Source organism: Lissotriton helveticus, chromosome 1_1 (assembly GCF_964261635.1).
Source record: "Lissotriton helveticus chromosome 1_1, aLisHel1.1, whole genome shotgun sequence".
Taxonomy (NCBI): Eukaryota; Metazoa; Chordata; class Amphibia; order Caudata; family Salamandridae; genus Lissotriton; species Lissotriton helveticus.
In genome coordinates, this window is record NC_136057.1 from 1,342,931,340 (window position 1) to 1,342,959,331 (window position 27,992).

General features: G+C 46.1%; 1 protein-coding gene across 1 annotated transcript in view; it reads left to right on the forward strand.

Moving 5' to 3' along the window:
- LOC144823916 (coagulation factor XI-like) overlaps positions 1–27,992 on the forward strand; it is a 232,273-nt gene that overhangs the window by 54,667 nt on the left and 149,614 nt on the right. The window contains exon 2 of the mRNA XM_078682830.1: positions 6,573–6,635. Within this exon, the coding sequence (XP_078538956.1) occupies positions 6,581–6,635 (55 nt within the window). The 5' untranslated portion in view covers positions 6,573–6,580. The remainder of the gene's footprint in view (positions 1–6,572; positions 6,636–27,992) is intronic.

Below are 27,992 nucleotides of genomic sequence, written 5' to 3' on the forward strand. Positions count from 1 at the left end.
TGGGAAATCCTTCTGAAATAAATTAACCACGTAAGCCCGCGAATCAGCCCCCTCAGCCCCTTCAGGAATACCAAAAAGTCTCAGATTTAATCGTCTTTGACGATTTTCTAAATCTTCAACTTTCAATTGTAGAGAGATAAACTGGGAGTCATGCTGGTTCACAACAGATTTAGTACAGGCTGCCCCCTCTTCTATATCAACTACCCTTTGTTGTAACTCCTCTATTTCCTGAGAGACCCCCTCCAGCTTAAGAGTTAACTCTTGCAGGGAATTCTGCAGCTTGCTGTTGTCATCACGCAGCTGCAGAAAGTGTTCTTGCGCCTCCTGGCGATGTCTTGTTAAAGTTTGAAGAATTATATCAAGGGGAGAGCTGGCAGTCTCTTGTTCACCCCTGACATCTGGGGCAGTAGTTAAAGAGGGAAAGTTAGATGTCACAGAAGCTGTCCCAGCTTGAGGGGTTATTGAGGTAGAGCGGGTGGCTGGATTGATGTTATCTGGCATTCACTTAATTAAAGATGCTGCCTCAGAAGAGGGGATCGGAACAGAACTGGCGGGTACAGAAATGGAGAGGGGGAGACAACGCTTGAGATAGAATTTATGGCGAGCATGGGTGGTGTAGTAACAATAGCAGAGGAGCCTTCCAGAGAGACAGAACAGTCTCGAGAGAGATCTGAGTCAGTAGGGCTGGTACCAGAGAGTCGAACCGTCATCTTCTTGACAAGTCCTCTAGCTTGTATCCATTTCCTAAGAGGGCTTTTTTCCACAAGAAGAATCTTTTTAGGAGGAGGAGAAGTGATCAGAGCCGGGGTATTCGGAGAGCAGGGAATTTTCCCTCTTTTGTTCTTAGATTTTAGTTTTAATTTTGCCTTATCTCTTCGGTCAGCCAAGAATTTGTCCGTACATTGCAGAGCACCAGTAAGTTCCTCCTCACCTGGCTCAGCTAGCTCCTCATACTCTTCATTGGAGCCATCTTCAGTTGCCGTCTTCTCCCCAATTGACTGTAAGCGTTCAGTAAGCGGTTCAGATCCCTCAGGGCTTAAGACTAGTGCCTTATGAAGTGTGTTCAATATAGGAGGGTCATGCATGACTGAGTCATCTGGAGCCACAGTCAGGGCACAAGTAACTACTGGAGAGAGAGTCTCAATCACAGCCCCCTCCTCGGCGCAATCAGTCATCCCCAGGGCCCCCTCAAACTCACTCTCAGTCTCACCCAGATTTTGCCCTGTTAACTGAGGGGTCTTAAAATTGTTGTCAGAACCAGGCGCTGTATCAAGAGCATCCACAACCGCCACCTCCGAGAACTCAATTGCCTCTGAGAGCGTGGCACCATTATTATCTCGGCTGCCAACTAAACTTGTAGCCGTAGCAGTGTCTGTAAGTTGTTTGCCATTTTTAAAAGAAAAACCAGCTGGCTTGCTTTCAGTAGCAGTAGGGGCATCTGACAGAATCAGCATGGGTGGCCGAAGCGTTTGCTTACCCGACGGTGGTAGGGGAGCCCTTCCCGGCAGTGAGGGCGGTATAACCACTGCATCCCCCCTAGCGTTGACCGTCTGACATCACCGCTTCTATTACAGCAATCTCAGTTGCAAGAGTCACTCTGGGGACATTCTTTGGAGCCATTTCTGCTCGTGGCAACCGCTCTGGATCCTCTGCGGGAAGGACTTGCGTTGACACTGCGGCCGTTAAGCAAAACAGTCCCAGCCGCGGCAAGAGACCCGACCAGCCGAGCGCCGACCCATGGACCAACCGCGGCATAGCGTGCAAGGCAATCAGGCGTGAAGTCCGCAACAGCCACAGCATCCACCGCTCGCTGGCTACTAGCTGCAGCTCCGTGGCGTCCTCAGTCCGCCATCTTGCCCCTATGATGAGCCCACCACAATAAGGTGAGCCAACATAAACAATTGCATAACAATTCCGGGTAAGAAGTGGGCATTGTTGGCACTTCAGTTCTCATCACATCAAAGCTTGGCACTGCTCAGTTTTTTTGTTTTTTTCTCTTTTTTTGTGATTTTAATGTTGTTTTTATGCTGACTTCACGATGCACTGTTTGTATGGTGGTAAGACCCACCCTTTTATGATTTCTTTTTTATAAATCAAATAAAAAAGTATATATTATCTGCTCAGTTTCAACGCAGACTGAGAAGGAACATGTGAAAATTGTTCTCACCTTCACCCTTCTAAACCAGTTTTTCAAGACTGTTGGGACAGAAATGCCCCTCTCATTTTGACAGACCTGCACCCTGCCCTGAGTGCTCCAGCTGCAATGATATATGGATCCCCGGTGGTCATTTTAAATCATGGGTGAACTCGGATCACTCATGTACGGCATGACCTAGGCCTGTCTCATGGATTGTGGTCTTGCTTAGACTGGGAGGAGTGCCCAAAGCACTACCCTCATAAGTGGTAAAGAGCTCCTGGTCTTACCAAAAAGGTAAGTAGTGCGGGCACAATGGTGGCATCAACAATGATGATCAGTAGTGTGGGCAGATCTTTTTACCGGTCTACTGGCCAACTCATGTAAAAATCTGCTGCTGTGTTCTGAACTCACGCTTGGCCTAGATGGTACTGGCATGTAGCGCTGTGCAGTGCAAGTGTGTGCATGCTGTATGTGGCTTGTGAGTGCTACAATACATGTTGAACTATGGGTTCCATATTGGAAGCCCAGGGTCTTGAGGAGGGCATGTACAGAAGGAGACCTCTCAGACAGATTTGTGGATTTCTAAGAGCTGGCTGGGACACACTAGATGGAGAAAGGCTGTCCTGTGCACTTCACAAAAGAATCGTTGTTTCCAAAGTACAGTGGGTCTCGGTAAAACTGAGGCAGGAGATGGGGCTGATAAGGGAATCATGCAGAGTGGGGCTGGGACCTTTGGTAGGCATATGTCTGTGAGGCTTACATTCGGGTGTCATCAATAAGGAACTCTTATGGCTTGTGTTCTGGGGCTATCTGGGTTGGAGTAGCTTGTGCTGTGACAAGCTGCTTCCTGGGAAAAGGACAGGACAGAGCAGTGGGCACTTCAAAGAAGGCACCCACCACATGAACTCCACAGCATGAGACACTAAATCGCATCTGTGACTGAAAATTAATTATAAAATGGGGAGCTGAAAGCCTCCAAATTGTCAACCATCGAGCAGCCAGTGAGAAGCTCAGTAAGAGTTCTGCCTTGTGTGACCAGAACTGGGAATTAAGGTCTGTCGGTCTCCCAGCTTTAGACCCAAACATGGGACCGAGACCGCCCTCCTCATGGTCACCGAGGAGGCAAGGAAAATCCTAGATCAGGGAGGATCAGTGGCAGTGATCCTCCTTGATCTCAGTGCGGCCTTCGATACGGTCAGCCATGTCACCTTGCTAGACCGTATGGCCCAGGTTGGGATCAGGGGCAGAGCTTGGTCTTGGTTCCGGTCTTTCCTGGAGGACAGATCTTTCCAGGTGTTTGATGGTGATTCAGTTTCCACCAGCATTCCCCTGAACTGTGGCGTCCCCCAGGGATCCTCCCTGAGCCCGGCTCTCTTCAATCTGTACATGAGACCACTAGCTGATGTCGTCCGTCCGTTTGGGATTAAGATCATTTCCTACGCGGACGACACGCAGCTAGTGGTCTCCCTTACTCAGGAGACCAATCTACCTGTACAGAGCGGACTCGGAGTGTCTAGAGGAGGTAAAATCCTGGATGTCCTCATCATCCTTGAAACTAAACGGAGACAAGACCGAGCTTATGGTCCTCGGCAACTCGGTCTCCAGCCTCCCGACCACTCTTTGGCCACCCAGTATGGGCCCTCCACCTATCCCCAAAAATAGTATTAAAAGTTTGGGAATATGGATGGATAGATCACTCTCTTTCGATGTACAATCCACCAAACTCTCGGCCACCTGCTTTGGCATCATGAAGATGCTTAAGAAAATTTTCCCCCTTCTTCCTATGGAAGCCAAGCAAGCAGCGATACAAGGCCTGATTCAATCCCGCCTTGATTTTAATAACGTCCTCTACCTCGGAGCCCCAGAATCCACTCTGAGGAGGTTGCAGATAGCGCAAAATTGTGCTGCACGTCTGCTACTTGACATCCCTCGCAGACAGTCAGTCAGATCCGGGTTGGTCTCTCTCCACTGGCTGCCTGTGCGTCAAAGGGTGCTGTTCAAGGCCTTATGCATAGCCCACCAGTCTTTCTGGAACTCTGGCCCCACGATCACACAGGACCTAATCCATCACTACAGGCCCAACAGGAACCTAAGATCAGATCAGTCTTTCTTAGCAGTCACCCCGAGAGTAAGGAGATCCAGAGCTGGAGGTAGGTCTTTTTCCTACAATGCGGCGAGGGCCTGGAACACCCTTGCACCGCATCTAAGATCCAACTCTAACCTTACGACATTCCGCAAACAACTGAAAACCTTCTTGTTTCATTCAGCCTAACCTCCCCCCTCTCCTGTGCTTCCCCCCCTCTGTCGGACCTGGTATTCTCAGCGCTTGGACGCCTCTGGGCAGCAATTCGCGCTATATAAATCCGCATCAAATCAAATCAAATCAAATCAGCTGGGTGAAGGGACAACTCCCTGGGACATCAAGACCAACGGCCCTAGAACAAGGAGCATCAGTGCCTGCCTGCAGAGTCCAGAAGACCCTATGAGAAGGAGAGCCTGGTGGAGCAAGGTCCAGTGGGGGATCCTGGTGAGTTGATCCCATTAGTGAGGTGTGAGATAGCAGCTGTTGCACTGATCGGGCTATTGTCTGTGTGCAGACTGAAGTTCGCAACCAAAATGCCAGAGCGGACCCCATGAATAAAACTGCTATTGCCCATGTGCAGACCAAAGTCAATTACCCTATATGCCAGAGGGGGCCACTGTAAAGAAAGATGTTGCTTTGTTGACTGGGCCATTGCCCGTGTGTAGACTAATGTCATTGACCCAATATGCCAGAGCGGACCGCATGAATAAAGCTGCAGTTGTTCATATGCAGACTAAAGTCAGTGACTCCGTACACCAGTGCTGGCCGCCATGCAGTGCAAGGGCCTCTGCCCTGAGGGCTAAGATGGATGGCTCACCGGGTGCAACATGTAACCATGATGAAGCAGTGGCCTCTGGCCCATGTGACCTGCGTCCCCACTGAGTCACTGAAAGGTGTGTAACTGTGCCAGACCTGCCAGAAGGATCAGAGGAACTTTATGCATCATCTCAAGGAGTGCCCTGGATGACCACCAGACAATCCACCAGAGTACTGAGCACTCCCCGGTTCTTCTGCATCACAATACCAGAGGGAGTGGGTAAGACTGAGCGCCATGCTAGGGAGCCCTCAGGGCCCATGGTGTGGCCACACTGGGCGCTGACCTGTGGAGGGGGGCGCTGACCTCGGGAAGTGTTCTGTGTTTAGCACTGACTTATGACTGGAGACACGAGGGGCACTTTTGCCCGGTGGTAGTGAAAGAATCTGAGGAGGAGGTCACGGGGGTAGGGGCGCCAAAAATAATTGTTGCACCAGCGCTAAAGCTGGCCCTGGGCAGAAGCAATCCTTTTACATTTGGTGCTGCCATTACCCACCCCCTAGGAGCCCATAAACTAGTAACACAAATGTATCTTCTGTCACCGAGGTAAACATCTCACATCGACCATTGGATCTTGTGCCAAAAACTAAATATTGAGCATGTTTGTAGGTTCCTCAGTATGTGACCAATCTCTTGTTCCCCTTAGCATGAGTATCTTCAAATGGTGTTCAAATTTCTTAGATGAGGAGCTTAGTGGATATCTTCTCTGTTGTGCAGTCCTGCACAGGGAGTAAATCTTCATAATAGAAGAGACAGGAGCTTCGAATACTGCTTGTCACACTTGACTACAGGATGATGGTATCACTCTAATCCATGACCTATGTAATATTTGTATCTTCTGAATAATACCACTTCTCAATTGGGGTTCGCTCGTTGGCGAGGATTGACCTGCTTGAGAGTGCATTTGCACTGCTGGTTCCATGCAAACAACTGTCAGAAATAGATGGTAGGTTTGTTATTCCCTTCTGCCCAGAATAATGGAAAATACCAAAACCAGATCTTAAACCTCAAAGACAGTCAGTGAAAAGTTGGATGGGTGGTGGAGCATCCATGTGTCATCTGCCTCTTATCATTGAATCCAAGGGCCTGAGCGCTTGGCCTTCAGATGTCTATGCCAGGAGGTATCTTGGGGCCATTACTTGGTGGTTGCTCAACATGGAAAAATGAATTAGAAGTTTATTTATACACACACACAGTGAGTGCAGCACATTCCAACATTTTTGTAATTTTAGTGATCAGTGAGTTTTCTGCAGGGTTTTGGAAAACGCAAGTGTAAAACAATGAAAATAAGGTCATTTTAAGCCTAAAAGGGACACCAAACACATTTTACCCAATTTGTTGCTTCAGACTCTAATTTGAACACACACCCCTTTATTACTTCATTTCTTTTGCCTGATAGAGTGTCAAATGGTTGATTTAAACAAATAATAAACTGTGGAGTGATGAACCAGTGGACAGATGTAAAACTTGTTAACATGTTGTTTCCTTCCATCCTCTTCATTTTGTTACTAATCAAGTCTATAATTTTTTTCTTACAGATAAAAGCATGAAATATTTCATCCTTCTTCAAGTCTTTCTTGTGTGTGCAACATCAGGTCAAGGTAAGAGACATTTACAGACATGGTGAAAGTCCTAACAAGCATTGGCATAGCCAACAGGTCTCGCCTTTGGGACCTTATAAGTGTTGAACCATGCAACAGTTAATGTTGTTGCACCAAGGATATTGTGCTGCATAACTAAATACTTATAAGGTCCCAAAAAGCGAAACCTATTGGCTGTGCCACAGCTTCTTTTACATTGCGCTTTTATGTTAAGAAAAAAACAATTTCTTCATTTAATGATGCAAGTGGTGACAAGGAAAATGGCAACTACGTGATTTTGTAGGCGCTGGCATGCTTTGTGGCTCAAGTCTCACCTACAGAATGGCATGATCAGAAACAGAAGTCGTGTGATGGCACTTTTTTTTTTGCAATGCTGTGCGGCATCAGAAAAATGCATTGGCATAGAGCTATTATGTCCTAAAGGTGAGACATATAGGCTTTGTCACTGTTTATTTGATTTGATATGGTAACATGCAGTGTACATATTTAATGGAGACACCCCGGGGTTAATTCTATATGACCAGTTACAAATGGTGCCTACTGGATTCAGAGTGAGCACACTGAATAGTGGAGATTGGTCAATATATGGCCTATGGCCTGTGAGGAAACAGGAGGGACTCTTGCTTGGTGAAATAAAACAAGGTGCACAAATATATATGACTTTTGAGTAAATGTATAAAGGGGCTGGGTATCCTCCTGCACGTATTTACATGTAACCAATGCTGCTTCAATAACTCTGCAAGGATGTACTGCAGCCCAAGAAAAATCTCTGGAATATGTAGGGGGTCAGTACAAGCTCTCCCATATAAGGTATCTTTAGAGAAAGGGTATGTCTTCATCACCACATACACATTTAATTTAACATTTCATTAAGAAAAAGCAATTTGACCATATCCAGATGAAACCATGAATGTGATCTGGTAATCAATATTTCACCAGAATTTGTTTCAGTTTCCTAACTCACTTTGATCCTATTTGACAGGCTGGCTTGTGCTTGTTAGCTAATAATAATTATTATAATACACAATACACAACATTGTTATTTTCATTAATATTATTATTATACCTAAGTCCACTGAAATTATGCAATTGAGCGGCTGCAGCGATTTGCGCGCAATTATGAATTTGCCCCATTTGCCACATAATCCATCTGCTGCATAATCTGCAGGTTTTAACAAAAAATAATAATGTTTGTTTCAAGCTCAAACGGTTCAAAAGTTACCCAAAACCCAGTGCCACATGTTACAGCACAGTGAAAGGCCATTTGCAGAGGTTGACTTGTCACCTTTCAATTGCTTATTGTATTGTATTGTATTGTAATTGCATTTATATAGCGCTTACTACCCCTGACGAGGCGTCGAAGCGCTTTTTCGGCGGGTAGCACGCTACTCCGGGACCCATAGAGGATTAGTGTAGAATTAGTATAGTGAAACATGCAAGTACATTTTAAGTGGTGGATAGGTTAGTCAGTTATTTGGATTTGAAATGATAGCAGAAGGATAGAGTAGGACAAAGGTTTGTATTTATTTATTTATCGCTCGCTTGTTGACACATGCTATTCAGGGAGCCTATAAAGGATTAGTGGTGAAATATGAGGTAATTTCAGTGGTGGATATTATTATGTTACTTGGAGTGAGAAGGATAGAGGAAGAAAGATTTGCAGTCATATAGCACTTGTTACCCCTGATGGGTGTTGAAGCGCTTTTCTGGCGAGTAGAACGCCACTCCGGAACCCATAAAGGATTAGTGTTGAAAATTAGTATAGTATAAATATGAAGTAATTTGAGTAGTAGATATGTTATTCAGTTATTTGGGCAGTATATTAGTATAGTTGAATATGGAATATGGAATTTGAGAAGTCAACATGTTAGTCTGTTAATTTTGATTGATAAAGGATAGTGGAGGGATAAAAGAGTGAAGGATTTTTTTTTTTAAGTCTTAGCAGTAGGAAGAGGCTTTTTGATGAGTAAACCTTGGTGCGAGATTAGCGTCGTCCGAGGCTGATTCCCACCGCCTGACACAGCGCCGTCGCTACTAGGCGCCGGTAACTCAATCTAGCAACTTCAACCGCCATCTTGGGCAGGGGTAGGGGTAGGCTGGCAGTCTAGCTCTTCGTTCCTCCCGCCCTCCCAGGATACTTAATGGGTGTGGCGAACTCTCCCCACTGTATTTGCCTATTCTACCCCTGAGGCGGAAGCCGGGGGAACTCTGCGCTCTCTTGTGCTCTATTTAGATATGCTGACATTGCGTTTGTTATTGAGCTAATAATAACGAACTTTTAAAAATTGTATATATTTTAGCTGTTAGTTTTTATCTAGTAGCCCCCACCCTGGTGCGAGATTAGCGTCGCCCGAGTCTGATTCCCACCGCCTGACACAGCACCGTCGCTACTCGGCGCCGGTAACTCAATCTAGCAACTTCAGCCGCCATCTTGGGCAGGGGAAGGCTGGCAGTCTAGCTCTTAGTTCCTCCCACCCTTCTCCCACCCTCCCATTCATGGATATAAACAACGGACCCGCCCGTCCGCGCAGCGGGCGCGCCGGCAGCGCGCCGAAGGCAAGCCGGTCTGCGCCCGTCTGCGCCTGGACCGGGCCAAGGGCCACCCCCCCTGGTCCACATCCCTTAGCCCCACGAGGCATTTATACAGCGAATCAGCTTTTGCAGTTGCGTCCCCCATATCATCAGTCATGCCTTATACTTGATCCACTGCTCCTTGCTGGAGACTCTGCCCAACTTTGTCCTTGTTGTAAATCGTCGATACCCCTCTATCTGAATTTTCCTTCCAGTTACAACTATAAATCACCGAAATCTTATTCAATTGCCCTTACTAATGTCCGCTCGCTCGGCAAACATCGACAGGACATAGCTGATTTGATAGAGGACAAAAATTTAGATATGCTATTCATGACTGAAACCTGGATGGACAGTTTGTCCGCTCCAGATTTAGTGATTGCAGTTCCTAAAGGCTTCTCCATCCATAGACTGGATAGACAGCGTAAAAAAGGCGGCGGGATTGCAGTCATCTTACGCGACGCATTTACTGTTAGAACCAACATGATCTTGCTACCATCCTGCGAAGCCTTACAATTCTCCATTAAGTTGACCCCCTCCTACAACTTTAAAGGGATCCTCCTGTATCGACCACCAGGGTCAAGGACTGGATTCATTTCTGATCTTGGGTCCATCCTGGAATCGTCAGCCCTCGACAGTTCCCTCACTATCCTTGGTGACTTCAACTTTCATTTTGATAAATCCGAAGATGAAGACACTGCCGCTCTCCTAGCAGATATGTCAACCTTTGGCCTCCCACTGTTGGTCAAATCACCGACACATGATGGTGGCCATATATTGGATGGCATTTTCACTAATTTAGTGGATTTACATGTTTCCCAAATCCTTCCCCTCACATGGTCAGACCACCATGCCATCTTGGCTTCACTGACCATCCACGACTCCGGTGCCTCCATGTCACCGTCTAACCCTCGTCAGCCGTTCCTGGCGTGGAACGACATCGATTGTTCCAGCCTGGAAATACTTTGGACCAATTCCAAGCCTTCTTTATCAGCTGACCCCAACATTGCCACCACACAGTTCTATGAGTGGGTGGGTTCGGCGGCCACCTCTCTGGCCCCGGTTAAACAACGATCTCGTAACCGATCTGCCCCGTCGGCCCCCTGGTATTCGGAGATCCTAAGAACACAGAAACAACAGTGTAGGAACAAAGAGAGGCACTGGCGAAAAGACTACTCGGAAGAGGCCAAAACTAAGTATAAAGAAATGGTGGCTAAATACAAAACCCTGATTAATGAGGCCAAGAAATTTTTTTATTGTGAAAGAATCGAACTAGCTAAAAACTCCAACAAGGCATTGTATGAAACCACCAAGCAGCTAGCTGGCTACTCACCCAACCTGACCCCATCTCCCTCCCAATCTCTCTGTGACGCCCTGGCCAACTTCTTTTTTAGTAAGGTCAACAACATTTACTTGGCCTTTGCCAACAATATTAAAATCCCCTCTAATTCGTCTACCACCTCCTGTACCGGCCCCACTCTCTCTCAGTTTGCTGACGTTTCCAGTCCCCAGATCTTGGACATTATATCCACTATCAAATCGGGCTCTGCACTCGACCCATGTCCTCTTAAAGTTCTTCTACCTGTTATTGAAGTGGTTCTTCCTGTGATTACTACAATCTGCAACTCCATGTTCAGGACAGGCATTTACCCAGTCACTTTAAAAAAACCTCTCATCAAACCTTTGTTAAAAAAGCCACATCTGGACATGGGAGAACTTAAGAGTTACCGTCCTATCGCTAGCCTTCCAGCTTTAGCGAAAATTGCCGAAAAAGCACTGAATTTACAACACTCGGCCTTCATAGAGGAACATCATTTACTTGACAAAACCCAGTTTGGCTTTCGCCAATACAATGGGACGGAGACAGCCTTGATCAAGGCCGCGGACGATATTAGATCCATCCGTGACGCCGGAGGGACAGCAGTCTTGATACTGCTTGACTTATCGGCGGCTTTCGACACGGTCGATCACGCAATTTTGATCGACCGTGTCGAAAACATGGGTGTCCAACAGAATGCCAAGAAACTGCTGGCCTCCTTTCTGGCTGATAGGACTCAGGTGGTTACAATGGGTTCCTTCCAGTCATCCACCCTGTCGCTGCCATGTGGCGTACCTCAAGGCTTATCCCTTAGTCCGACACTTTTTAACATTTATGTGTCGGACCTAGCCAATGTCATTCGAGCACATGGGATGAGCCTTACCTCCTATGCAGACGACACTCAGTTGGTCCTTGCCATCAGGAACGATGGCCATAAAATAGCCGACAACTTAAAATTGGGCATGTTGGCAATTGGGAACTGGATGGCTTCCAACTGCCTAAAATTAAATTCCGACAAGTCGGAAGTAGTCATCTTCGGACATCTGATGCCGGAATGGTCCTCCCGTTGGTGGCCTTTGTCACTGGGTCCTCCCCCTGAGCCTGTTAGCAGGGTGAGGAATCTGGGAGTTATCTTCGATGATCGTCTCACCTTTCTCCCACATGCCAACCAGATCACCTCCTCCGCCTTTCACAAACTGAGACTCATCAAAATAATTCTTCCCTTCCTTCCCGACACAGCTGGCAAAACCTTGGTTACCTCCCTGGTACTGTCCACTTTGGATTATTGCAACGCACTGTTTCTAAACACACAAGAAAGAGTCCTAAACAAAATGCAAATTATTCAAAATTCAGCCGCTAGGCTTCTGGGAGACCTACACTGGTTATCCATCAGAAACAGGATAACATTTAAAACTCTCTGCTTGGTGTACAAGGCCTTGCATAACCTGGGACCAGCTTTTCTCATTCAAAATCTGACCCCCTATTGTCCCCCCAGATCACTGCGCTCCTCCAGTCTACATGATCTTGTGGTTCCCCGAACCAAATCTGTTTCTTGGGGAGACAGAAGATTTCTGGTGTCAGCCCCCAAATTGTGGAACACTCTGCCGCATTCGATTAAAACAAGCCCCTCACTTTGGTCCTTTCGTAGGCAACTCAAGACCTGGCTTTTTAATCAGTAAACTCAGACCTTCCCTCTCTGGTTAAATACGGCAGATATTTTAGCGCCGAGATGCCCACGGGCCTTTGTTCGCGCTTTAGAAATGTTGTTAATAAATAAATAAATAAAAAGGAGTTTGAGGGAAGGAGCCAGAGGGGGGAGTTTAGAAATGTTTGTTTTAGGGGATCGGTGTAGTAAAAAGAGGTGTCAGATGATGCAAGGAGGGGTAGAGCAGGAGAGAGTCTAGAAAAGGTTATTTTGGCGATCATAGTAGTGGAAGGGGGTTTGGGATAAATGAGAGAGTGGATGTAGAGGATATATTGATAGATCTATAGGAGGGTAGTGCATTAGAAGGAGTAGTAGAAAGAAGTTTGAGATGAGTCAGAAGGTTGGGCTAGAAGATATATTGAGCGAAGTATAGGCTGAGAAATAGGCTAGTGCATTGGAAATGCTAAATTAGAAGAAAGTGACCTTCCATTCTGCCCATGATGGCCCATAGTCACACCTAAGCTCTTTGTGTGTGACTGGCTAGAGGGAATGCAAAATGCCCAGAGGTCGCTGACCCCAGACATTTAGTCAGAGACAGACGGAAGGTGCCAAATTGTAAAAGTAAGAAAATGCGAACTTTCTAAAAGTCTGACTTTACCAAAAGTTGTCATTTTTAAATTGTGATTCCAGAGGCACCAAACCTGGGAGTTCCATATTTAACCAATTGGAAATGACACTTGTAAAATGTAATAAGTTAGTCCCAATGTTATCATTTGGGAGAAATAGGCCTTGCAATAGTAAAAAACAAAGGTACGATTTTTTTTACTACCAGGAAATGTAAAACCTAAAAGTACATGTCCTACTTTTTAAATACACTGCACCCTGCCCTTGGTCTGTCCAGGCCCTTCCTTATGGGTGACCTGCATGTATTATAAAAGGTGTGTGCTTGGCAAAAAGCTTAACTTGCCAGGTCGACTTGGCGGTTTAAAGCTGCACACACAGGCTCTGCAAAGGCAGGCCTGTGACATGTTTAAGGGGCTACTTAAGTGGGTCGGAGACCCACTAGTAGCTTTTGAGTTACAGGCCCTGGGTACACTTATTACAGTTTACCAGGAACTTTTAAGTAAATGAAATATGCAAATTGTGGATAAGCCAATTAGGCCTGGGCGTTAAATACAGTTTGCGGAATTTGGGTAATTTTGCGTTCAGCGGAGAACGCAAAATTGCCCAAAATTCTGCATTCCACGACTTCGCGAAATTTTTTGCTTGTTCACGTTCACAAAATGTGTGTTTGCAAGATATTCCCCCCCCGAGCATGCAAACAGCAATTGCGAACAGTAATAAAGCTTCGTGAACAAGCAATTCCGCATGTTTGCGAAATTTCTGCGTGTTCGCCGCGATTTTTTACCGTTTCGCGGACATTCGCGTAACGCGATTACGCAAATTCCGCCCACCCCTAAAGCCAATGACACTATATTTGAAGCAGAAAGCACATTCGCTTTAGCACTGGTGAGCAGTGGTATAGTGATGAAAGTCAGCAAAAACAGGAGGTCTGAAAGCAAAAAGTCAGGGAAAGCACAGCAAGGATGCCAGGTTTAACAATGTACATATATTAATTGAGTCACTGTTCCTGAGAGGGGAATTAGGAGAACGGGTCAGTCATTTTTGAAAGGTGAAGAAGAGTCGGATAGACTCTTTCTTGAAGACCCCACACACCCCAGTTTATTTCCTGACAGAGTTGGATTTTAATTATGGAATATGCAGTACTGGTCCATGAGCTTTAATGAATGAACCTCGATCCTGATGAGCAGTCCGAGAAGGTAGCACTGTTGGGGAAAACGGCAGCGGCTGATCAGACTAGTGTGAGCTATTTACACTTAACTAGAGCTTCAAACTCTGTGCTCACAATCCAGCACATCACATATGCACTGAACACTGACCAACAACTCATGTAAAGGGAATACAGTTCTCCTCTCCCTCTGGTGTTTCTTTTATCTAATTTTCTTGCTGTGTCTCCTTTACCGTATTTCAGTGGATTTCTCCTTCTGCATTATTTCTAACCCTGGGCGTAGTGGGCGTAGTGGGGCTTCGTGGAGCTACGTGAAGTGGGCGAGAAACTCCGCCCACCTCCGCACTCCGCGTAGCCCCACTACGCACCGCAGGCCTCCCTCCCGCCCTCCCTAAATACTTTAAATTAATGGTGTAAAAGAATTAAAAGGCACTTACCTTGCCCGCCGCGTCCCCGCCGCGTCCCCGGGGCTCGCTATATTCATGGCTGCCGTCTTGTGTACTAATGCGCATGCGCGGGCGACCGCGCATGCGCATTTCTCGTGAGAAATGCGCATGCGCGGCCGCTCGCGCATGCACATTAGTACACAAGACGGCAGCCATGAAGATAGCGAGCCCCGGGGACGCGGCGGGCAGCGGCGGGCAAGGTAAGTGCCTTTTAATTCTTCTACACCATCAATTTAAAGTATTTAGGGAGGGCGGGAGGGAGGCGGGTGGCGGCCAGCTACGCTCCGTCTGCGGAGCGTGCATAGTGCCGGATTCTACGCCTGCTACGCAAAATGTGTAGAAGCCGGCACTACGCACACTCCGTGCACGGAACGTAGCCGCCCGCCCAGGGTTAATTATTTCTCTTTTGCAAAGTCTTAATACTTTTCAGAAGCCTTCTACCTTTGTCTTTCACTGGCTCTCTTTTACTTTTTTACTCTTTGTGGACTCCCGGTCTCTTCCAACCATTTTCCTATTTGGAATCTTTTACCCCACATTTATAGATCTTTCTTTCTTTTTCAACATTTTTTATCACATATCTGGGGTTGTTTCCTTCACCCTTTCTGCCTTCCAGGGTCCCATACTATTGCTTCCTGAGGCCTTACTTTATTATCCATCTTCGCCCCATCTCTCGAGCTGTCAATCAGGGGTTTTATAAAGCGCGCTACTCGCCCATGAGGGTCTCAAGGCCCTGGGGCTTGGGGGACGGGTGGGGGGGGTTGCTGCTCCAGTTCTGTCACAGAGCCAGGTCTTGAGGTTCTTTCTGAAGATGTCCAGGAGTGTCTGATGTTCACTGGGAGCTCGTTCCAGGCCTTCGCTACAACATAGGAGAAGGCTCTTCCACCTGCTCTGTTCCTGTAAGTGCCAGGGCGAGGTCGGCGGAGCGGAGCTTCCTTTTGGGCACGTGGAAGGTGACTCTCTCGTTCAGGTATTTGGATCTGATGTTGTAGAGGGATTTGTAGGCATGGGTGAGCAGTTTGATGGTTACTCTCTTCTCAACGGGGAGCCAGTGGAGCTCTTGTAGGAGTTGGATCATGTGATCGTACTGTGGGGTCCCGAGGACAAGTCAGGCTGTGGTGTTCTGGATTGTTTGGTGCTTGTGTAGGAGGGCTCTATTTCCGGCGTTGAGGGTGTTGCCGTAGTCCAGTCTGCTAGTTACGAGTGCATGGGTGATGGTCTCTCAGCATTCCGGGGGATCCATGTGAAGGTCTTTCAGAGGCCACTGAGGCAATTGAAACAGGTGGAGGCGACGGAGTTCATCTGTTGGTCATGGTGAGGGAGGAGTCAAGGATGATGCCAGGTGTTGTCCTAGGCAGAGGTGGAGGGTCCAGGGACGAGGACCTCAGTCTTCAGGCAGCTATTTTTCATCCAGGCTGCGACATCCTTCATTCCTTCCTGGAAGCAGAGTCTGAAGTCTTCATGGTTCTTCATGAGGGAGAGGATGAGCTGGGTGTCGTCAGCGTATGATACTATGCTGACCCCATGCTGTCTGACGATGGTGGCAAGGGGGGCCATGTAAAAGTTGAAGAGCCTGGGGTTCGAGCGATGATCCCTGGTGTACTCTGCAGTTGATATCTGTGGGTTCGTAGAGGAAGGGAAGGAGTCTGATCCTCTGGGTTCTGCCGGGTCCTATTTTGAGGGATTTCTTTCACTCTCTCTTAGGTTGGCTAACATTACCTTTCTCTCTTTGCTCATCCTCTTTATTTATCCCTTGACACTGGTCCACGCAACACAATCTAACATCTCTGGCTTTTTTAATTTTCTCTGCCCAACATATTTTGATCAATAGAAAGAACGTATTGTTTTTCAGTAATCCTTACAAAACTCAATTCCTTCTCTCATACTCTCCCTTTCTCCCTCATTCTCAAGGTTGCCTCTTGTGCTCGTGTGGGTCCCTTTCTCCCTCATTCTCAAGAGTGCCTCCTGTGCTTGTGTGGGTCTCTTTCTCCCTTTCTCAAGGGTGCCTCCTGTGCTCGTGTGGGTCTCTTTCACTCTTTCTCCCTTTCTCCCTCATTCTCAAGGGTGCCTCCATTGCTCGTGTGGGTCTCTTTCACTCTTTCTCCCTCATTCTCAAGGGTGCCTCCAGTGCTCGTGTGGGTCTCTTTCACTCTTTCTCCCTTTCTCTTTCTCTCTCTCTCTTTCTCAAGGGTGCCTCCTGTGCTCGTGTGGGTCTCTTTCACTCTTTCTCCCTTTCTCCCTTTCTCTTTCTCTTTCTCTCTCTCTTTCTCAAGGGTGCCTCCTGTGCTCGTGTGGGTCTCTTTCACTCTTTCTCCCTTTCTCCCTCATTCTCAAGGGTGCCTCCTGTGCTCGTGTGGGTTCCTTTCTGGGTCCCTTTCTCCCTTTCTCCCTTTCTCCCTTTCTCTCTTTCTCCCTCATTCTCAAGGGTGAAATGAAATGAAATGAAATGAAAAAGAAATTTAATAAAGCGCACTGCGGCCAAGCGGCTTCCTGGCGCTGAGACCAAACTAGACTCAACTGAGGAAACCAAAGGAGCTAACAGGGGAATGCCTGGGAGAAAAGAAATGTTTTCAAAGCTTTGCGAAAGTGAGCATAGGTGGGAATAGAACGGATAGAGAGAGGGAGGGTGTTCCAAAACCGAGGGGCCAGAACCGAAAAGCGGGTGCCCCCCGTTCTGGATTTACGAAAGCGGGGGACATGTAGGAGGGAGAGAGAAGAGGATCGAAGAGTGCGGGTGGGGGCGTAAGGAGTAATCAAAAAACTAATGAAGAAGGGGGCTGAGTCAGTGTAGGCCCGAAAAGTCAGACAGGCCAATTTAAAAAATGATCTGAGGTGCACGGGGAGCCAATGGAGGGACTTAAGTGCAGGCGTGATATGAGATGATTTGGGGAGGCGGAGGATGAGACGAGCAGCCTGGTTTTGAATGGCCTGTAGGCGTCGGGTTTCATAAGCAGGAATGCCTACATACAGACCATTCCCATAGTCAAGGCGAGAGGTGATAAGGGCCAGGACTATGGATTTAAGGCCATCCGCTGAAAAATACCGGGAAATCTTCCGGATGAGACGAAGGGACAAAAAACAAGAGGATACAACGGAACTGACTTGGGCGTGCATGGTAAGGTCATAGCTGACCTTGATGCCCAAGGTCCGAACAGAGGGGACCGGAGAAGGGGGGAAACCGAAGGAGGGGGGCCAGTGGATCGGGGACCAAGGGTTGGAGGGACCACCCGTGAGGACAAGCTCCGTTTTATCGGGATTGAGCTTTAAATGATTGGTGCACATCCAATCAGAAATAAAGACTAGAGTGGAGCAAAATTTAGGAAGAGAGATCGAGGGAGAAGAAAGATCAAAGACGAGCTGGAGGTCATCCGCGTAATTATACACAGAGACCCCCAGCTCGCGAAGGGAAATAATGAGAGGGTGAATATAAAGGTTAAAAAGAAGAGGGGAAAGGGAAGAGCCTTGAGGGACCCCACAGGTGACTGAGCCGGGGGGAGCAGAAAAGCCCGAGAGGTGAACCGCTTGAGACCTGCCCGAAAGGAAGGACGCCAGCCAGGAAAAGGCTACGCCACAAATGCCCGCTGCGCTGACATGGTCGAGAAGAGTGGCATGATCGACCGTGTCAAACGCAGCGGACAGGTCGAGGAGAACCAGGGCTTGGGGAAGATTGGTGTCCGCTTTCCCTCCTGTGCTCGTGTGGGTTCCTTTCTGGGTCCCTTTCTCCCTTTCTCCCTTTCTCTCTTTCTCCCTCATTCTCAAGGGTGCCTCCTGTGCTCGTGTGGGTCTCTTTCACTCTCTCCCTTTCGCCCTCATTCTCAAGGGTGCCTCCTGTGCTCGTGTGGGTCTCTTTCTCTCTTTCTCTCTTTCTATCTCTCTCTCTCTTTCTCTCTCTTTCTCTTTCTCTCTCTCTCTTTCAATTCAATAAATCTTTATTTCAGTACGTTAAGTGCCATAAAATACATATAAAATCACTTCACAATTAAACATTATACATTAAAATAAATCACATGGTCACATAGCGGGAAGTATTGTGGGTTATAGAACAGCTCATTTAAGCCCGAACGACCATTCCGAGGGAAGGAAATAGCACATTAAAATATTTTTAAATAGTTAAAAAAGCTAAAAAGGCATACTTATAAAAACCATAATTAAAATCTGGGTATCCGACGGTAACAATATTAATATATCATATATAGCTATCAAAAATGTTCTAGTTCATAGATATCCAACAGTATAGCAAAGAGTATTGCACACAAATAAATGGGTTCTGTGGTTTCCGAATTTCAGACCCAATTTCATTCTCCTAAAATTTACGGCCAGCAGGAGTCTACTAATACCAAAAACTATAACCTGACTGGTATCCGTTTTTAGGATTCTTCCAGCCTCTTTATGGGATCTAGTACTTATGTTCCGGCAAAGGGGTTGGATCCACCTTTTTCTCGGTGCTACATAGGTTGGACAAAAGAACAAAATGTGTGACTCATCTTCCTTTTCCTGATTTGCACATAAGGTACACAAGTTACTACTACTGTTAGACCACCTCAGTTCACAGACATTTGTCCTTAAGGTACCATATCTGAATTTCATATAGAGTGTCTTAGCTAACGGGGGGTGAATCTCATCCAGAAAGTATTCATAGGATGCTACGTCTTTAAATAGTAAAAAAACTATTCTTCAAAGATCCATGTATTTTTATGTTCACTACCTCATAACTCGCATATGCCCAGAATGATAACTTTAGGATTTTCTTTGAGGACAAATTCAGTGATGCTGGCTCATTCCAAAAGTGTGCCAGACCTATTTTTTACCAACCAAGATCTTACATGTTTAAGCCATTGGACTTTATTACAGCAATCTAAATCCATGACTTCTTTTAGGTCTTCTTTATAATCTGTCAGCTCTGGAGTCGTCCAAAGTCTGACCCAGAGCATCAAGGGGCTCAAAATTTCATGATGGGCTATGCATTATATATTCAGGTCTAAAAGTAGTGGTATCAACGGGGTACTAACCGGTAGTTTTAACAGAGCCCTGTAAAACGTATTCTCACCAGTTTCGAAGGCGTTTCTGCACATAGGTCCCCATAGTTCTGACCCATATAGTACCGCTGATTGTACTTTGAATTTAAAAATCTCTAAAGCCGGTGTGATTGCTTTATTCAGGCTATTACCATGTCTTTTCATTATAGGTAACGAATTTTGTTTAAACACTATTTTGCTTTTTTCTATCTGTCTTTTCCACGTTTGATTCGAATCCAGAGAAACACCCAGATAGCTAAAATTCTGAACACATTCCAGTTTGTGTCCATTTAGCGTCAGATTTCCCTTAAAATTTTTATGGGCGTTTAAGGCCATGTATTTTGTTTTCTTTGTATTGATCTCTAGGATCTTTGTGCTGCAGTATACCTGGAACCTGTCCAATAGATTCTGTAGGCCCCGGGGTGTTTGGGATATGAGAATGGTATAATCCGCAAAAGGAGGGACGAAACCTGTTCGCCCCCCAATTTTGGTGAATCATTGTTACAATCTTACTTACAAGACGGAATGTCATTAACAAACGGGGAAAACACTGTCGGGGCCAGCACACATCCCTGGCGGACTCCCCTCTTTATTGGTATTTGTTGTGATAGCTCCCCATTTGGGCCCCACCTAACTTTTGCATAATTGTTCCTGTGTACATTTATAACCAGCTTCAATAAATCAGCTGGTAACCCCTGAAGTTTAAGTGTCTCCCATAACAATTCTCTGGGAAATAAGTCAAACGCCGCCCGAAGGTCTACGAATGCTATGTACATATGGCCTTTCCTCAGAGTAATATACTTCCAGCACAAACAGAATCTTAGTACCTGGTCAATAGAACTAATTTTGGCTCTGAACCCTGCTTGGTATTTTGTGAGTACTAACTCTTCGTCCATCCAATTATTAATACGATTTAAAACATGCCTTGAACATTTGTTTTGTAATATATCAATTAAACTAATTGGGCGGTAGTTTGCAGGATCATTCCTATTGCCCTTTTTACAAATAGTGATTATTTCCGCACCTTTCCATGTGTCCGGAATTTCTGCACCAACAATGACAACATTACATAAGTGATTAATATAGGGGACCCAAATATTTGTTTCGTGTTTAAATAAGTCACCTGGTATATTATCAAGCCCCGGAGCCTTCCCATTTTTGACCAAGGCGATGGCTAATTCAGTCTCCTGGTAGTCAAAGACTATGGACGTGCTCTCCGTGAGTAAGGTTGGAGATGTATATGCAACCTGCGGAACCTTGTCACCCTCTGGGGCATCATATAGCTTGGTAAAGTGGTTTATCCAAGTGGCCTCATCAAGGAAGACCTCTCGTGATCCTTTTTCATTTTTATTACCTTTTGCCACTATTTCTCAGAATAGTTTTTAGTCCTTCATTTTAGCAGCTGATAGCATACTGGACCAAATTTCTTGGTTCCAAGATGATTTAGCTTCAGCTAGGGTTCTCCTAGATTTTGTCCTGGCCTCTTTAACTGCCGAAACATTGTTATTTTTTATCGCCTGGACTAAAATCGATTTTATGGTGCGGCACTCCTTATTAAACCAAGGTTTACCTACAGACTGGAAATTGTCTACTCCTCCCGTCTTTTTTGGTATTTTTGTAATTAGCGGTAGGAGTTCCTTGAAAAACCTCTTGTGTAAGTCTAAAAATATCTTAGGCTCATTTAGAGAAGTGTCGTATGTACCGAATGTGTTGGCAAAAGAACTTTAAATATTGGTCTTCGTTCTCCAATATGTATGCCCATTTAACTGCACAACCATTATTACTAACTACAGTGTTATCTAGGGTAGGATACCATATTCTTTCATTCACGCTCTGTCCCAAAAATAGGCTCCTAGAAAGACTAATTTCAAGTGGACGATGGTCGCTATCTGTTCTCTGTCTTATTTCCATGTCTACAGCAAATGACCAAATATCCGATGATAGGATAATGTAATCAATTTTACTCTGGCACTTATATCTAAAAAAGGTTGGGGGTTTGGGGCTGTCAGATGGTAGACACCCGTTACATGCCCTCATACCATGACCAGCCATTACCTTTGTGATTTGGAGGGCTAAGACAGTGCCAGGAACTGTCCCACTACTGGACAATGATGGTATATTATTGGCACTGTCTTCGTTCTCTAACAGTTTAGCTAACCCTACAATGGGTTCAAAATTACAATTCAGGTCTCCGCATATTATTTTACTTATTCCTGGATCTAGTACATTTAGAAGAGAATCCAGGATTTCTATTGTAGCAGACTCCCTGTAAGATGGACATGGTCTATTGTAAACATTATATAAGTGTAGAACCCTTTTATCATAAGTGACTATTTTTACTCCAAGTATGTCTGGTGAGTCAATACTTAATTTACTAACAGCAATATCAATAGTCACTTTCACCCAAATAATGAGGCCCCCAGACGGTCGGCCCCTCACCGATGGGACTGCATTTATTTGAAAAGTTTTGAATCCTACCCTATGTACAGTTTTTGTAGCCCATGTTTCCTGAAGGATACAGATGTCACTTGTATTGATGTAATTATTCCATTCAGGGTCACTTATGTTTGATCCCATTCCCGCTATATTCCATGATATAATTTTTAAGTCGGAGGGGCCATTTGGGTTAAAAGCACTGGGTAATACAGGGACAACATTAGGTCTAGTAGCACTGAATACATTATCTGTTACCTTAGATTTAATGCCACTATCATCCTTCTTTAACATTATTTCACATAATGAACTTAAAGTAGGAATACAAGGTAAACAATGATCACCACCTTCCATGTCACAGGTAGCAGTCCCCTCTATAGTGCAACCTGTATATACCACTTCCTCTTCCTTATCTATATGGATTGTTTGTAGTCAATCAACCGCCTCTAAAGATGATAGTTCATTGAACCTGTTTGAAGTTTCTAGGAATCTGAGAGTCCCTGAAATTTGCATTAATTTTGGCACACATGGTTTGTAAAAATATCCTAGTGGTAAAGCTTGCATAACAGGGCTTTGAGATGGCAACTCCTCGTGTACTTTTAGTAACTTACGGACCGTATGGGGGTGTCTAAAGTTCACAATGATACAATCCCCTTGTATGTCCTTTGGTGAGGCACCTACCCACCCTACCCTTCTCACCATCAGTATTTCACCACTTTTATGCGGTTGGAATTTTTTGTATGTACAAAGCCAATTGACAACTTTATTCCTAAGGTTGTCCCATGATTCTTTTTGGTCTCTTTTTAGGACTGGGACACCTGATAGTACTAATACGTAAGGAGACGTAGCGGGGGGGTAGGCTCAGAATGTCTGCGTTTGGTACCAAATCAGTCCCCTTTGGGCTATGAATAATCTCCCCTCTTGCTTGATTTCTTGTATGATCTATACTGTTAGCTGCAAAGGCAATATTGCTATTGCTTATCGGGGAACCATCTACCCGTCCTATTAGACTAACCCCCGTACTATCATCCTGTGTCAATATAGGGCTTGGTTGGTTTATACAATCTACAGCATTGGTGACTTTATGACTTTCCATACATCTGGTCTCCAGTTCACTCAATAGGCAAGTGCCATCTTCAATCAACCCCTTACTCTCTTCAATAGTTAAACATAATTTAATGGACCGTTTGTCTAATTGTTCTACTTTGTCATCAAGGACTATCAATCTAAAATTTAAACATTCATCTATCTGGGACTGTATTGTATCTAAAGCATTTTTAGGTTTCGACCTGGCGAGGGGCACGCAGTGCCCCTCCCAGATCGAAAACTTTTGTCTTCAGTAGGGATGTTTGGACCGCCTCTGTTTCCAATTGGCTAGCTCCATAAATGGAGACTAGCCATTGGGAGACAGAGGCTGTCAATCACGCTTTCTTGCGAAAACGCGATTCGGGGGCGTTTCTCGGGCTTTTTTTAAGTCCCGCCCCTTTGTCCCGGGCCGCGCTGTGATTGGCTGCCGGCCCGGGACACCCCCGTGATGTCATTCCCCGGGCCGCGCTGTGATTGGCTGGCCGGCCCGGGACCTGACTTGTTTATTTAGGCATGAATGGCCCCGCAGTCCGTACGCCGTTCCCGCCCCCCCCTCCTGTGTCCGTTCCCGCCCCCCTCCCTCCCTGTGCTCGTGGTGCTTTATTTATTATTTTAGGCATGAATGGCCCCGCAGTCCGTACGCCGTTCCCCCCCCCCCCGTCCTGTGCCCGTTCCCGCCCCCCTCCCTCCCTGTGCTCGTGGTGCTTTATTTATCCTCCCCCCCCTCCCTCCCTCCCGCAGTCCGTACGCCGTTCCCGAACGCCCCCCCCCGTCCTGTGCCCGTTCCCGCCCCCCCCCCTCGCTGATCACTTTGCAGCTTATAACATAGCACGCATTGCCGTTTGAACTTCCAGTTCAAGTCAGACGGAGAACTACGGTACTGAAAATAGAAAGAGACCGTCGGACTTCATCGGAGAGGAAAGGCAAGTAACTGAGCCCGGTATTGTGAACTGAGTGTTGCTTTTTCGAAACAACCTATACGAATACAATTCCAAGCGAAGGCGTCCTTTATTCCTTTGAGTTGAGTCTCTGAATTTTAACTGCCATTCACTTTTTTTGTGTTTCGATTTCCTTGAGTAGCGTCCTCGTGGGTAGTCCGTCTTCTTTTTCCATGACATATTTCCGGAATTATGTAGCCTTCTATTTACTTTATTCAATATTAAGCTTATTTTCCTCTAGTTGGAGTTGTTCTGTTTCATTGACTTATCGCTTTAGTTTTTTTTAATTCCCTAAGTATTACCCATTTCTTCTTTATTTCTTCGTGGTCCGATTCCCATTGTGTTCGTCTCTGCTGTGTAATAAAGTTTTGTTTGCGTTTTTGTCGCACATGCACTGTGCAACCGCTTTCGGCGTTTCGCTGTTTCGAAGTTGGAGGTCTTAAGGGGACTGGTGTGTGGGGAGTGGTGAGTGGGTCGTTCTGTTGACGAGAATGTCGTTATTAGTTGGAAAATGTAGAGGGAGGATTAAAGAAGGTCATCTTATGATCCAGGCTATGGACGGGGATCAAGGACAGGGTGGCTTTAGCACTAAAAACTATTATGATAGGTGGATTATTGCTAGTCTACTAGGTTTTAAGGCATATAGGGACATTTACTGGGATGGGGCATCAGATGCTGAGCTGTCTGACGGTTGTCAACAACTATTTAATGGGTCAAGAAGTCGAGGAGCCTTATGGATTGGAGGAGGGGTCGTAATGTAGCATTTGTATACCGCGTATGATTCCATTGTGGGGCACTAAAGCATTTACCCACTCTAATAGCTAACTGCATTGTATAGGGTGCGTGATTGGATGGGAGTTGTCTTTGTTTTGAACCTATAGGGGAATTGTGTTCATGTCGTTTGGTGCTGACTACTGAAGTGTGGGTCTCGCACAGTGGGTGGTGCTAGGTGCAAGTATGCGAGCGATAGATGCACATCAGTTCCATGGAAGCCAGATTAATGTTTCACGTTTCAAACGTTGTATCATTGAGTGTTACCTCGTGATTAACCATTTCTTCTTTATTTCTTCGTGGTCCGATTCCCATTGTGTACTTTTGTGTTCGTCTCTGCTGTGTAATAAAGTTTTGTTTGCGTTTTTGTCGCACATGCGCTGTGTAACCGCTTTCGGCGTTGCTAGTCATGGCATTTTCTTTGAGCCGATTTTTAGGCTTTGGTGAGTGTAAGATGCGGTTTCAGAGGCGGGCCGGTCATCGTGTTGTGAAGTAGCCTTTATTAGAAAAGGAGGTTAGGGTGGTCGTCAATACTGTATGTACCCCTTCTTACCCCCACCTACTGATCGAAAGGCATAGCCACTTCCCAACCCTTCCGTCCCGAGCAGGACTCCTGATTCTCTCTCTCTCTCTCTCTCTCTCTCTCTCTCTCTCTCTCTCTCTCTCTCTCTCTCTCTCTCTCTCTCTCTCTCTCTCTCTCTCTCTCTCTCTCTCTCTCTCGAGAGAGAGAGAGAGAGAGAGAGAGAGAGAGAGAGAGAGAGAGAGAGAGAGAGAGAGAGAGAGAGAGAGAGAGAGAGAGAGTTGTTGTTGTTGATCTGAATCTGACAGTTGCTCCACTGTCAGTTTCCTTCTCAGCCTCGGGGGCTTCATTCAAACCCCTGGCTGGCCCTTGGCCAGGTTTCCACATATCAATGTTGCTAGTATGGCTGCTCCGGAGAAAGAGGTTGACCGATCAGCCACCTGTGGAGCTCTTCTGGCAGGAAGTGAGGATAACACCTTCCTCCCTCTGAAAAGTCAGAACCAAATAACCTTTGTATACAGATCTCTAATATGTAACATAGACGCTGGAAGTAGGTTTGAAGGGGGTGCTGTAGCACCGCCAAATAACCGTGCTGGAGCCCAAGGTGATTGAACAATAAAGGTGCCTTTAATTTTTATTCATATGAGAATCTTGCTGGTGTGAAAAGAAATGTTGTGGGATGTCACTTGATACGCTGCTGAAGTGGGTGTATAGAGCTGCGTTTCCTACATTGGTACGTCTACTATCTTCAGGGCCATTGAAATTATTTGGCTGCAGTTCTTTTTCTCTTAATTAAAGATTTACCACATAATCTTTGCCCAGACATCATTCCCATGTGCAAAAATGACCAAATAATGAAATACTATCAAAATATGGACTGCATTATGTTTCATAATATCTTGCCTCATAATTCATTCAACTTTTAAACATAATTCATTGCTCCCCTGTCGCTTAATTCGTTGCTCTGTTGGTGTGTGTTGCTCTGTCTGTGTGTGTTGCTCTGTCTGTGTGTGTTGCTCTGTCTGTGTGTGTTGCTCTGTCTGTGTGTGTTGCTCTGTCTGTGTGTGTGGCCCTGTCTGTGGGGGTGGCTCTGTCTGTGTGTGTGGCTCTGTCTGTGTGCAAATGCAATAGGTCTCGCATTTGTGAGAGATTAAGCTATTGGCATTGTAAATGACAATGCCATTTATTTATCTGCTTTCAAAACCAACACATAAATACAAAATTTGTCATTTACAATGCCAATAGCTCAAACTTTTACAAAGGCGAAACCGTTGCATTGTAAATGCTTGTTAAAAATTCCCACCATTGTGCGATCCTCTTTCCTCCTTCCCACCATGTTTACCAGGGTTCATATCATAATCCATGTCAGTTTGAATTCCAATTGACCTGCATTTGACTTCGACCAGATCTTGCACATTACTATCCCCTTTCTTGTGACCCACGGCTGTACTGAGCTTTCCTTTCTTTCCCACCGTTTTTTTCTCCTTAGTCTGGACTTTTGGTTTAGTTCCCACAGCTATACCAGTCTTCTGTGGCCGTAGTCTTGTAAAAATCCCCGCTATCCCGGAATCTTTATGTGGAATACCAGGTGCGGAATTATTCAAGCCTTGTTGCGGTGTCTGAGGGCTGTTACCCTCATTCTGGTGTAAAGCAATGTCCGATAATTGACCGGTGGATTGGCTAATCGATTGACCATATGTTGGGAGACTTGAGGGGTCGAGTGAAAGTCGCCACTTGGCAATTTTGATCTCACTGCACCCTAATAATTCTGCCCTAGATATAAAATCATCGAATGAGCCAGTGACCCCCATCCTCCTACACATCTCAGCCATGGTTTGTGCTCTGGAGTCTAGTCAATATAAGGAATGATTTTTTTTCTCCTTGGCACATCCAAAACTGACAGTCCAAACAGTCAAACTTCCAAAATATAAAGTAGATGGATCGACTAATACCTTAGCATAGATGGCAGCCAAGAGGGGACGCCCAGCCCAGCCTCATTCAGCCTCGGACGGCCACAGATGGCCTGCCCTTTGCCCGCCCTTTGCCCGGCGACACCCACGTGCGTCCCGCGACGCGGGAGGTCTCACGATGTTTTAAGCGCCACCAGGCACGTGATGGGCGTGGGCGTGGTCGGCTTCCTGGAGCAAAGGATCCTGGAGATTGTAGTTCCCCCGCTCGGCGGCCGCGTTCAGGGTCTAGCAACAGCGGCAGCGGGGGAAACCACGGGCGGTGTCTGTGGAGCTGGCCAGAGGTCCAAGAAATAAACAGTATGCCCCAACACAAGGAAAAATGTCTCTCTGTCTCTCTGTCTCTCAAGGGTTCCTCTTTCTCTCTGTCTCTGTCTCTCAAGGGTGCCTCTTTCTCTCTGTCTCTGTCTCTCAATGGTGCCTCTTTCTCTCTGTCTCTCAAGGGTGCCTCTTTCTCTCTGTCTCTGTCTCCCAAGGGTGCCTCTTTCTCTCTGTCTCTCTGTCTCTCAAGGGTGCCTTTTTCTCTCTTTCTATCAAGGGTGCCTCTTTCTCTCTGTCTCTCTGTCTCTCAAGGGTGCCTCTTTCTCTATGTCTCTGTCTCTCAAGGGTGCCTCTTTCTCTCTGTCTCTGTCTCTCAAGGGTGCCTCTTTCTCTCTGTCTCCCAAGGGTGCCTCTTTCTCTCTGTCTCTGTCTCCCAAGGGTGTCTCTTTCTCTCTGTCTCTCAAGGGTGCCTCTTTCTCTCTTTCTATCAAGGGTGCCTCTTTCTCTCTCTCTGTCTCTCAAGGGTGCCTCTTTCTCTCTGTCTCTCTTTCTCTCAAGGGTGCCTCTGTCTCTCTGTCTCTGTCTCTCAAGGGTGTCTCT